We start from the raw sequence: 12,500 nt of genomic DNA, 5'->3' as shown, positions 1-12,500 counted from the left end.
TCATTGCATTGAATACATACCTATTGTTATTTAACATTTGTTTCTTGTTATCTCAGTGTTAACCCCTTCCCCATCCCCCTTTTTGTGAGTGCGTGTGTCTGAGCGTGTTTATCGTCGTTTACAATTATCCACGTTTTGCTGTTAAGTAGATTGTAAGTTGCGTCTGACATTATCTACTTAACAAACTAGTTCAAGCTGTAAACCAAGAATAAACATCCCATTCCACTCCCGAGCTCACCAGTCAGTCTTTTTCGAATCTTTAATATGAAGCACACGCGCTCTATTCGCTTTGCATGTTTCAGGTACAAGAGTTGAAACGTGGGTTGAACATTGTCGACGTGTAGTGATAACCTTGTGCGTTGGCAATAAAGACGATGATATATACATGTTCTACACTTACTCTCTATGTGGAATGTGCAGCAAAGTAATCAAGCTCTTGGTAAAAAGGAAGGAATTTTGACATTAAATTCAGTTGGTATCAGAACTAAGATCTGTGTGTGCGTGCATTTACCTTTACCTTTTACCTTGTATGAATAACCCGGACGCTAAAATGAATCTGATGTTGAATCGTAAAAATTTGAGAAGAAAATTTGTTATAATCAACACTGGAGATGTAAAGGATAATGTTCAGAGTCCGGAAGGATTTCATAACATTCAGGGAAGTCAGAGTGTGTGTAGCTACGTGTGTCAAGCGGAGGCAATTCACAATTCATTAATTAAACTGTCAGGCGCTGCATGTCTCTGCATGGTTGCTGGGTGTTTATTTCGTGTTAATTCCGCGTTTATTTAGCCTTCGTCCCTACTCTCCTCTCCCTTCTTCCTTCAAATTCTTTATTTTTCTTTTTATCCTCTTGGCCAGTCTGCCTTTCTCCCTTGAGTGAAGAGAAAATATACTTTTTTCTCCTCGAAGGAAAAGGTATCTAACGCTCGCTCTTTGTTAAGACCATTCTTCTTGAGTACGTATTTTCTCTTACTCCCACACTCCCTTCTCTATTCTTGCTCTCCCCCATGACAGTGCCATTGCCCTGTTTTCTCTACATCTTTCTCTCTATCCCTGTCACTATGTTTTCTCCCCTTCCCTCTCCCTATCACTGCAGTTTCTCCCTCTCCTCCTCCCCCTGTCACTATACTTTCCTAGTCTCCCACCTCTTGTCACTATATTTCCCTGTCTCCCTCTCCTTGTCACTATATTTCCCCAGCTTCCCCATTCCCTGTCACTATACTTTCCCCGTTCCCTCCCCTACCGCTAGCTAATACCTTGCTCCTTTCCTTGCTCGTTTCCTCTTCTCCTTATCCTTCTTCCTTCCACTGCATCTTCCTCTTCTTCATCTCCCTTACAACTTAATTTTCCGTTACCTTTCCCGTCCCCCTTTCACCCTCAACCTTACATTGCACTTCCTTCCTCCGCTCTTGCCCCTCCCTTTTCCTTCCCCTTTTCGTAACCCTCCCCATTTCCCCCTTTCCCCCCCCCCTTCTATACCCCTTTTCCCCCTTACCATTTTCCCATTCCCTTCCTTTCATCCTATTCCCTTCACCTTCCCTAACCCTACCTCTTCCCTACCGCCTCCCCTCTACCACCTCCCCTCTGCCATCCCTCTCCCCCTCTTCCCCTCTCCCCTCTCACCTCCTACTAGTAACGAGGTCCCACTTGTGTCTCCGCAGGAATGGCTGCCGTCCATCAAGCAGATGTCGGTAGTGGGCTACAGCGTGTCCCTGGCGACCCTCCTCATCTCCTTCGTCATCCTCGCCTCCCTCAGGTGAGTCTTCGGGTTCATTTGTCTCCCTTTGCCTCCTGGCTTTCTCTGGTTATATGTCGGGGCATACGGTGTGTGTGTGTGTGTGTGTGTGTGTGTGTGTGTGTGTGTGTGTGTGTGTGTGTGTGTGTGTGTGTGTGTGTGTGTGTGTGGCATTCATATTTCTTAGGCTTTCGCATTTCTTAGTATTTTACGTTTGGCCTCAACATTCCTCCCTCAGTGACACCTGCAACAGATATTCTTTGTCTTTCCCCCCTCTTATTTTCCGCCTGTTTTCTTCTTCAGGTCTCGTTCTTCCTCAACTTTTCGAGGACTTCATTATTGACTTTTTCTCTCCGACTGATTTTTGACATTCGTCTTTGCAAACATCTTGATAGCTTGATATGTTAATCTCTCTCTCTTCCTCCCCCTCTCTCTCTCCCCCCCCCCTCTCTCTCTCTCTCTCTCTCTCTCTCTCTCTCTCTCTCTCTCTCTCTCTCTCTCTCTCTCTCTCTCTCTCTCTCTCTCTCTCTCTTTCTCTCTCTCTCTCTCTCTCTCTCTCTCTCTCTCTCTCTCTCTCTCTCTCTCTCTCTCTCTCTCTCTCTCTCTCTCTCTCTCTATCTCTCCTTCTCTGTCTCTATCTCTCCCTCTTTCTCTCTATCTCTCCCTCTCCCTCTCCTTCTCCCTCTCCCTCTCCCTCTCCTTCTCCCTCTCTCTCCTTACTCGCCTTTATAAGCCGATCTTGTACTCTCTCTCTTCGGCTTCAAAATCAGGCATTCGAATTTCTCAAGCGGCTTTTCCGGATCTGTTTTACCTTTTCGAAGTTTAGATAATATTTCGTAGGGGATATTGGCATGGAGGATGTTATTTGTAGCTTCTTCCTTACCAATAAAGATACATGACATACGAAATAGAGATCTGGAAATGACAAAGCTAGATTAGGCAAGGAAAGTGAATTATTAAGCGGAGACGTGCTTGTAAAACATTTGGAAAGGGGATGAGTTAATGAATGATAAATAACTGATTTCTTTTAAATCATAAACAAAATAAAACAAAAGGGAAATAGGAGAGAATGGATAATAAATCATTCATTAAACGAACAATGAAAAATAACTCCGAAATGATGTGAAAAAAGGAGGAAAATGAAATAGCAAAACCAGTGTGTCAGGATGCAATCGTATCCATCGTCTCCCTCGGGATATTTGAACCAACGCGTCTCTTCTGGGAAATACAGTGCGCGGACACTTCTCAGTACGTTATGGCTAGGAGAAAATATAAGGGAAAGGAATTAGATCTCGTGGACGTGGTGTTCGATCCTGTTATGGGAACTTGTTCTTCTTTGGTCGTCTGATAAACTCTTGGTTAGAAGAAAATATAAGCGAAAGGGAAATAGATCTCATGGATCCTGTTATGAGAATTTGTTCTAAAGTCGTCAGCGTGGAGTCTTGTTTGATAAACTGATGGCTAGAGGAAAATATATGTGGAAGGGAATTGGATCTTCTGGACGTTTTTCTTATGTTGTCAGAATGGAGTCTACTTGATAAACTGACGAAAATATAAGTGAAAGGCAATTAGATGTTATGGTGTCCGATCCTGTTGTGGGAATTCGTTTTTCTGAGATTGTCAGAGTGAAGGCTTTTTAATAAACAAATGAATTGGTGGTGTTTTGGTTCTTATGATTTTATTTGAGTTTTGCTCGATTTAATGAGGATACGAGATAGTTTGTTTGTTAGTTGTTGTTTTTTATATCCGTGCCATTAAGACAAGTATCTTGAAAACCTCTGCTACTTATTCCACCCAAGGTATATTGTTTTTTTGTATCATCCTTCGATGTGTCAAGAAATCAATAAAATGTTAGCATAATTTGCAAGCATTTGTGACTGTTATTTATTTTTTTATTTTCTCGAAAATGATAACCTTATTTAGGGGTTAATTTTCATTAAGTTCCCTTTACTGTATTATTTTCCTAGAGCTCAAACCATTCCATAAATTCTTGTTAATGAAAAGAACATCCCAATCATTATATCCAAGAATATATCATTCCTTTCTCCCTAAGCCATCCCAATGAAGTGGATTGCAAATAAAAATCTAAAAAATACATACGTGTCTTTGTTTTTTCTACTCCTCTTCATTCTTCCTTTTTTCTTTTCTTTCTTCTTCTTATTATTCCTTTTATTCTTCTTCTTCGTTTCGATTCACATTTTCACATTTTCATTATTACTATTATTACTAGTATTCGTCATCAACAGATGACAAGGAATCAAATGTCTCGCGAAATGAGGTAATCGGCAACCCCATGCCACCCCATTGTCTCGGGGATTAGATCGATGCCGACCTCTTAATGATAACATCTGTTTCGAAGGGCGAGGTGTGATTACCTGGAGTATGTGCGTACGGCTTCCTTTTTATATGGCCTTAAAATTGAGGGGGAAAAATAAGAAATTGGCAACTCACCTCAAGCTCTGGAGAATTCCGATTCGCCAAGTTTTTTTTTTTCAATCAGGTGAAACTTAATTATATTTGTTTTTTCATGTTTGTGTTATTAAAACATGCATGCATTTTTTTTTTTATTGTTTTCTTAATCAAAGTTTGCTGCCTTAACACCATTTTTATTAAATTTTGGCGTTGCCATTTTTTTTCTGAGACGCAGCATAGTCACGTGATCAAGAGACGAGTCACCTTCGTCCTCTGCTGCGTCCAGCTCACGACTTCGCAGTTCATTATGTAATGTACATTTTTTACGTAAACTTCATTTGCATCGAGTGAATTAACACACATATATGCATTCATTTTAGCCGGCGAAGTAATCATAAAAAGTAATTGGGAGAGTAATGAGGTTCCCTGATTGATACTTGGCTTCTTGTTACGAATGATTATATTAACGTAGTGTTGGCTTGGAAGCTGAGGGTGAAACGCTGGAATACCCGTGGTGTGCTGTCGAAGGTTAATTAAATCTCTGAATGAGTCTCTTTGGGTCTTCTGTGTGTGTGTGTGTTGGTGTGTGTGTGCGCGCGCACGTCTGGGAATGTGTTGGGAGTTAACGTTCTCAATGACACGGCCTCCAACTCCTCCACTAGTATGACGATTAACATATACTTTTGAAAAAAAAATATTCCATCTTAGTCATTTCAATATAAAGAAGACAAATAGGAGGCCACTATACACATGCCCTGAATTTGTTAAACCGTAAGCGAACTTGACCCATAGACAATATCGTCAGAATCCAGCCTAGTTTAACTCTAACCCATGCGATTCTAGTCAAATTCTAGTGAAATTTAGTATCTATCGGTTACAAGCATCATGGCGGAGATACCCTACCCTACCCCTCTTCCCTCCTCTCTTCTCTGCCCTCTCCTCCCCTGCCTTCCCTCCTTTCCTCTCCTCCCCTGCCTTCCCTCCTTTCCCCTCCTCCCCTCCTTTCTCCTTCCATCCTTTCCCCCCTCCTTTCCCCTTCCCTGCCCTTCCTTAACCTCCCTTCCCCTCCCTTCCCCTCCCTTCCTTTCCTCTCCTCTCCTCCTTTCCCCTCCCTTCCTTTCCCCTCCTCCCCTCCTTTCCCCTTCCCTGCCCTCCCTTAACCTCCCTTCCCCTCCCCTCCTTCCCCCTCCTCCCCTCCTTTCCCCTTCCATCCTTTCCCCTTCCCTGCCCTCTCTTAACCTCCCTTCCCCTCCCCTCCTTTCCCCTCTTCCCTTTCCCCTCCCTAAGCCTTGCACAACTTCGGATTTCCATTTCGAGTGAGTTACGAGGCAAACCCGACCCGAGCGAGGAGGGAGAAGGGGTCGATTGAAGGTTTTGAGTGCCAGGAGCAGTGCCAGGGAGCTGTGCCGGGAGGAGGTGATTCGTAAGACTGTTGTTGTACGACTGGCATTTTTTTTTTTTTTTTTTTTTTTTTTTTTTTTTTTTTTAATAAATGGGGATTTAAGATTGGGTTGGATGTTTTGTACTATATGTGCATTTTTTTTTCTCTCTCTTTTTTTGCGAATGTGTTTCTTTTTCTTCCTATTTCCCCCTTTTCTTCTCTTTTTCCATTACTCTTTGCCAAGACATCCAAAACAACCATTTTAAAGTGATAGCTGGAGATAACAAGGCTGTGTTCCACCATATATTTTTTTTTTCTTCTTTCTTTTTTATCCTTTTCTTCTCCGTTACTCTCGTTCTCTTCATAATCCCTTTATCTTTCCTTCCTTCCTTGCTTTTTTCTCCTGCATTCATTAATTTATTCATTCCCTCCTTCTATCCTTCCTTCCTTCCTTCCTTCCTTCTCTCCCTCTTTCCTTTCCTCCTACCTTGCTTCTTTCCTTCCTTCCTTCCCTCCCTCTTTCCTTTCTACTTTCCTTCCTTCCTTCCCTCCCTCTTTCCTTTCGTCCTCCCTACCTTCCTCCCTTCCTTCCTTCCTTCCCTCCCTCTTTCCTTTCTACTTTCCTTCCTTCCTTCCCTCCCTCTTTCCTTTCGTCCTCCCTACCTTCCTCCCTTCCTTCCTTCATTCCTTCCTTCCTTCATTCCTTCATTCATTCCTCTAAGCATTATTCAAAATCTGACGATAAATTCTGGGGAAGAAATCAGCAAATTTTCTTTAATAATAAATTGAGTGTCGCCGTAATTTTTTTTTTTTTTTTTTTTTTCCCATGAGGTGTAAAACTAGGAGCATTGAGGCTAAAACCTTCAGGAGAGTGTTTGAGACGGAGAGCAAGGCAGTTTGATGTCTCTTCGTTTATTTATTAATTTATTCGTTTATTTATTTCTCTCTTTCTCTCTATTTTTCCTTTCTCTCTTCCATTCGTTGTGAAATGACGAATATAGGAGCAATGTTACGCATCTATTCTCTGTCTCCATTTATTTATTCTTTCGTTCATTTATTTCTCTCTTTCTCTCTTTCTTTCTTCCTTTTTCTTTTTTTCCTTCTCTGTAGTCTGGTGAATGCAGAAATAGCAAAACATTATGTCTCGTCTGATTTACTACTTTATAGTAATGCTGTTTCCATTTTCGGATAAACCAAAGCTAATCAATATCAGTTTTGCATTTCAGGTATCTAATCTTAATCAAAACTGAGATGAACTAATCTATTCTAATCTATTTCTCCTCCTCCTCAATCCTAATCCTTATCCTCCTTCCTCCTAATCCTCCTTCCTCCTAATCCCCCTTCCTCCTCATCCTCCTCCCTCCTAATCCTCATCCTCATCGTCATCCTCCTTCTCCCTTATCGTCATTCTCCTCCTCTTGCTCCTCCTCCTCCTCCTCCTTCTCCTCCTCCTCCCTCCTCCTCCCCTTCCTCCCTCCTCCTCCCCTTCCTCCCTCCCCCTCCCTTCTCCTCCCCTTCCTCCCTCCTCTTCCTTTCTTCCTCTTCCCTCTTTCCTCCTACCTCCTTCCCCCTTCCCCCTCCCTCCTCCTTCCCTCCTTCCCTCCTCCTTCCTCCCTCCTCCTACAGGAAATTACGATGTCCGAGGAACCTCCTGCACCTCCACCTCTTCGGGTCGTTCATGCTGCGGGCGCTGGTGGTGCTGCTGAAGTCGTCGCTCCTGGTGGAAGGGACGGCTCTCCCGCAGAACTTCCACGTGCAAGATGGCGTCCACACGTTCAACTCTTCGAGCGAGGTGAGGGAGAGAAGAATAGGAACGTCGCTCCTAGGAACGTCTTTTTTAAGTTTAACCGCTGATTTTCGTTTTCTTATTTTTTTTTTCTTTTTTCTTCTTATTTTATTATTTTTTCTTTTTTTTTCTTTTTCGCTGAGCTCTGGAATCTTTTCCTCTTGAATCTTTTTTCCGTCGTTTGGTCTTTGGCTTCTGCACGTTTACGATCCAGTGGATTTAATTTTCTCTTGGCTGACGATTCAGAGGGATTAGTTTCCTCTTGGCTGACGATTCAGAGGGATTAGTTTCCTCTTGGCTGACGATTCAGAGGGATTAGTTTCCTTTGGCTGACGTTTCAGAGGGATTAGTTTCCTCTTGTCTGACGATTCAGAGGGATTAGTTTCCTCTTGACCGACGATTCAGAGGGATTAGTTTCCTCTTGGCTGACGTTTCCTCTTGGCTGACGATTCAGTGGGATTAGTTTCCTCTTGACCGACGATTCAGAGGGATTAGTTTCCTCTTGACCGACGATTCAGAGGGATTAGTTTCCTCTTGGCTGACGTTTCCTCTTGGCTGACGATTCAGTGGGATTAGTTTCCTCTTGACCGACGATTCAGAGGGATTAGTTTCCTCTTGACCGACGATTCAGAGGGATTAGTTTCCTCTTGGCTGACGTTTCCTCTTGGCTGACGATTCAGTGGGATTAGTTTCCTCTTGACCGACGATTCAGAGGGATTAGTTTCCTCTTGGCTGACGTTTCCTCTTGGCTGACGATTCAGTGGGATTAGTTTCCTCTTGACCGACGATTCAGAGGGATTAGTTTCCTCTTGACCGACGATTCAGAGGAATTAGTTTCCTCTTGGCTGACGATTCAGAAGGATTAGTTTCCTCTTGGCTGACGATTCAGAGGGATTAGTTTCCTCTTGGCTGACGATTCAGAGGGACTAGTTTCAACTTGGCTGACGATTCAGAGGGATTAGTTTCCTCTTGGCTGACGATTCAGAGGGATTAGTTTCCTCTTGGCTGACGATTCAGAGGGATTAGTTTCCTCTTGGCTGACGATTCAGAGGGATTAGTTTCCTCTTGGCTGACGATTCAGAGGGATTAGTTTCCTCTTGGCTGACGATTCAGAGGGATTAGGTTCCTTTGGCTGACGATTCAGAGGGATTAGTTTCCTCTTGACCGACGATTCAGAGGGATTAGTTTCCTCTTGACCGACGATTCAGAGGGATTAGTTTCCTCTTGGCTGACGATTCAGAGGGATTAGTTTCCTCTTGGCTGACGATTCAGAGGGATTAGTTTCCTCTTGACCGACGATTCAGAGGGATTAGTTTCCTCTTGACCGACGATTCAGAGGAATTAGTTTCCTCTTGGCTGACGATTCAGAGGGATTCGTTTCCTCTTGGCTGACGATTCAGAGGGATTAGTTTCCTCTTGGCTGACGATTCAGAAGGATTAGGTTCCTCTTGGCTGACGATTCAGAGGGATTAGGTTCCTCTTGGCTGACGATTCAGAGGGATTAGGTTCCTCTTGGCTGACGATTCAGAGGGATTCGTTTCCTCTTGGCTGACGATTCAGAGGGATTAGTTTCCTCTTGGCTGACGATTCAGAGGGATTAGTTTCCTCTTGGCTGACGATTCAGAGGGATTAGGTTCCTCTTGGCTGACGATTCAGAGGGATTAGGTTCCTTTGGCTGACGATTCAGAGGGATTAGTTTCCTCTTGGCTGACGATTCAGAGGGATTAGTTTCCTCTTGGCTGACGATTCAGAGGGATTAGGTTCCTCTTGGCTGACGATTCAGAGGGATTAGTTTCCTCTTGGCTGACGATTCAGAGGGATTAGTTTCCTCTTGGCTGACGATTCAGAGGAATTAGTTTCCTCTTGGCTGACGATTCAGAGGGATTCGTTTCCTCTTGGCTGACGATTCAGAGGGTTTAGGTTCCTTTTGGCTGACGATTCAGAGGGATTTGTTTCCTCTTGGCTGACGATTCAGAGGGATTAGTTTCCTTTGGCTGACGATTCAGAGGGATTAGTTTCCTTTGGCTGACGATTCAGAGGGATTAGTTTCCTCTTGGCTGACGTTTCAGAGGGATTAGTTTCCTTTTGGCTGACGATTCAGAGGGATTAGTTTCCTTTGGCTGACGATTCAGAAGGATTAGTTTCCTCTTGGCTGACGATTCAGAGGGATTAGTTTCCTCTTGACCGACGATTCAGAGGGATTAGTTTCCTCTTGGCTGACGATTCAGAGGGATTAGTTTCCTCTTGGCTGACGATTCAGAGGGATTAGTTTCCTCTTGTCTGACGATTCAGAGGGACTAGTTTCCTCTTGACCGACGATTCAGAGGGACTAGTTTCCTCTTGGCTGACGATTCAGAGGGACTAGTTTCCTCTTGACCGACGATTCAGAGGGACTAGTTTCCTCTTGGCTGACGATTCAGAGGGATTAGTTTCCTCTTGGCTGACAATTCAGAGGGATTAGTTTCCTCTTGGCTGACGATTCAGAGGGATTAGTTTCCTCTTGACCGACGATTCAGAGGGATTAGTTTCCTCTTGACCGACGATTCAGAGGGATTAGTTTCCTCTTGGCTGACGTTTCCTCTTGGCTGACGATTCAGTGGGATTAGTTTCCTCTTGACCGACGATTCAGAGGGATTAGTTTCCTCTTGACCGACGATTCAGAGGGATTAGTTTCCTCTTGGCTGACGTTTCCTCTTGGCTGACGATTCAGTGGGATTAGTTTCCTCTTGGCTGACGATTCAGAGGGATTAGTTTCCTCTTGGCTGACGATTCAGAGGGATTAGTTTCCTCTTGGCTGACGATTCAGAGGGATTAGTTTCCTCTTGACCGACGATTCAGAGGGATTAGTTTCCTCTTGGCTGACGATTCAGAGGGATTAGTTTCCTCTTGGCTGACGATTCAGAGGGATTAGTTTCCTCTTGGCTGACGATTCAGAGGGATTAGTTTCCTCTTGGCTGACGATTCAGAGGGATTAGTTTCCTCTTGGCTGACGATTCAGAGGGATTAGTTTCCTCTTGGCTGACGATTCAGAGGGATTAGTTTCCTCTTGGCTGACGATTCAGAGGGATTAGTTTCCTCTTGTCTGACGATTCAGAAGGATTAGGTTCCTCTTGGCTGACGATTCAGAGGGATTAGTTTCCTTTGGCTGACGATTCAGAAGGATTAGTTTCCTCTTGGCTGACGATTCAGAGGGATTAGTTTCCTCTTGACCGACGATTCAGAGGGATTAGTTTCCTCTTGGCTGACGATTCAGAGGGATTAGTTTCCTTTGGCTGACGATTCAGAGGGATTAGTTTCCTCTTGGCTGACGATTCAGAGGGATTAGTTTCCTCTTGGCTGACGATTCAGAGGGATTAGTTTCCTCTTGGCTGACGATTCAGAGGGATTAGTTTCCTTTGGCTGACGATTCAGAGGGATTAGTTTCCTCTTGGCTGACGATTCAGAGGGATTAGTTTCCTCTTGACCGACGATTCAGAGGGATTAGCTTTCTCCTCGCTGACGATTCAGTGAGAATAACCTCCTTCTTGCTGACTGTCCAGTGAAATTTATATTCTTCATCCTGACGATTGAAAGGGACTGCGGTGCCTGGCTGACTCAGACGGCGACGAGGCATGCAAACTAATTAAGACCGGCGTTCAGTGAAGCAGGTTTGTTCCGACTTCACAGGTGCTTTGACTAATGCCCTGACAAGCAGACGGCCTTTGCGCGAACCAAGAGGATCACGAGAAGTCACTGGTTTAACAGGTTTATCATAATATTTTGTTGTTGTTTTTTTATCATCCTTCGTTTATCATTCGCCATTGTTGTTTATTGTAGTTTTCATTGATGTTAGTGTTGTATTTAATATCATAATTGTCATTATTATCATTATCGTTATTATTATTATTATTATTATTAATTATATTATTATTACTATTAATATTTTATTATTATTATTATTATTAATTATATTATTATTACTATTAATATTCTATTATCATTATTATTATTATTGTCGTCATTGTTGTTATTACTATTATTTTTATTGATGTTATTGTCATCAACACCATCATCACCATTATTATCATTATTATTACGTCACCGTCTTTACATATCATTATTATTGCCTTCATTATTATCATTATCATTGCCTTCATTATTATCATTATCATTATATTATCATAATTACTAATATTCTCTTTATGAAACTGTTATTTTTATAAAATTCCCTACCTAATTATATGTTACATCATTGTGTGACACGTATGTATCACACAATGTCTTTTTTCTTTTCATTTTCATTTTCATTAACTTGATCTTCATTTTTTCTCTCTCTTCCTCCTTTGCTTCTTCTCCTCTTTCTTCTGTATCTTCTTTTCATCCTCTTATCTTCGTTTTTCCGTTTTTAAATCATACGCTTAAGATAAGTTCATACGATTTGTTCAGACTCAGAGCCACTTTGTATGTTCCTTGAACAGCAGTCGGAATGCACAAAGTTCCCGTGTTCCTCGTGCGAATGTGAAGCAGGGACAAAGAAAACATTGTGAGTGTGAGTGAGAGGAATGAAGAGAGAGAGAGAGAGAGAGAGAGAGAGAGAGAGAGAGAGAGAGAGAGAGAGAGAGAGAGAGAGAGAGAAAGAAGTAGAATAACATTTTGAAACATTTTGTCAAAGTCGATCCACAGAATAGTTTAAGAAGTTTGTACAAAATCTCTCCTGCTTTTCCCTTCTCTCGATATTTCGTAATAGTAAATAGCGTAATTAAATGTTTGTTATGATACTGGAGAAATGTCCGAGGCACTGTTAGTTTCAAGATATATGAGCATTCTAGTAATTCCTAGAATCCGTGGATTCGACATTTAATACTTTGAACAGCTGGTTATTTATGGTTAGGTTATTTATTCTGATAGGTAGCGCAACCATTAATGTCATCTTGATGATCAGCACGCCATCACAATCATTATTATTGCAAAGTTACACATTCATAATTGTTTTCAGTATAACATCGTTTTTCCTTACCATCTTCACTATCACTTTCCTTCATCTGTTCACAGGAAGGACCGTGTGTGTGTATGTGTGTGTGTGTGTGTGTGTGTGTGTGTGTGTGTGTGTGTGTGTGTGTGTGTGTGTGTGTGTGTGTGTGTGTGTGTGTGCATCGAACTTTCCAAATATACAAAAACTGATCAAATGGCTGTGTGTGTGTGTGTG

General features: G+C 42.6%; 1 protein-coding gene across 1 annotated transcript in view; it reads left to right on the top strand.

The window, feature by feature from the left end:
- Positions 1–412: 412 nt before the first annotated feature.
- The window catches only part of LOC125042028 (secretin receptor-like), a 28,212-nt gene continuing 16,124 nt past the window's right edge, over positions 413–12,500 (top strand). Inside the window, exons 1-4 of the mRNA XM_047637490.1 lie at positions 413–439; positions 1,663–1,757; positions 7,156–7,321; positions 11,741–11,843. Coding sequence (XP_047493446.1) covers positions 413–439; positions 1,663–1,757; positions 7,156–7,321; positions 11,741–11,843 — 391 coding nt within the window. The remainder of the gene's footprint in view (positions 440–1,662; positions 1,758–7,155; positions 7,322–11,740; positions 11,844–12,500) is intronic.

This window comes from Penaeus chinensis, chromosome 31 (genome assembly GCF_019202785.1).
Source record: "Penaeus chinensis breed Huanghai No. 1 chromosome 31, ASM1920278v2, whole genome shotgun sequence".
Classification (NCBI taxonomy): domain Eukaryota; kingdom Metazoa; phylum Arthropoda; class Malacostraca; order Decapoda; family Penaeidae; genus Penaeus; species Penaeus chinensis.
This window is presented reverse-complemented; position numbering and strand designations above follow the sequence as displayed.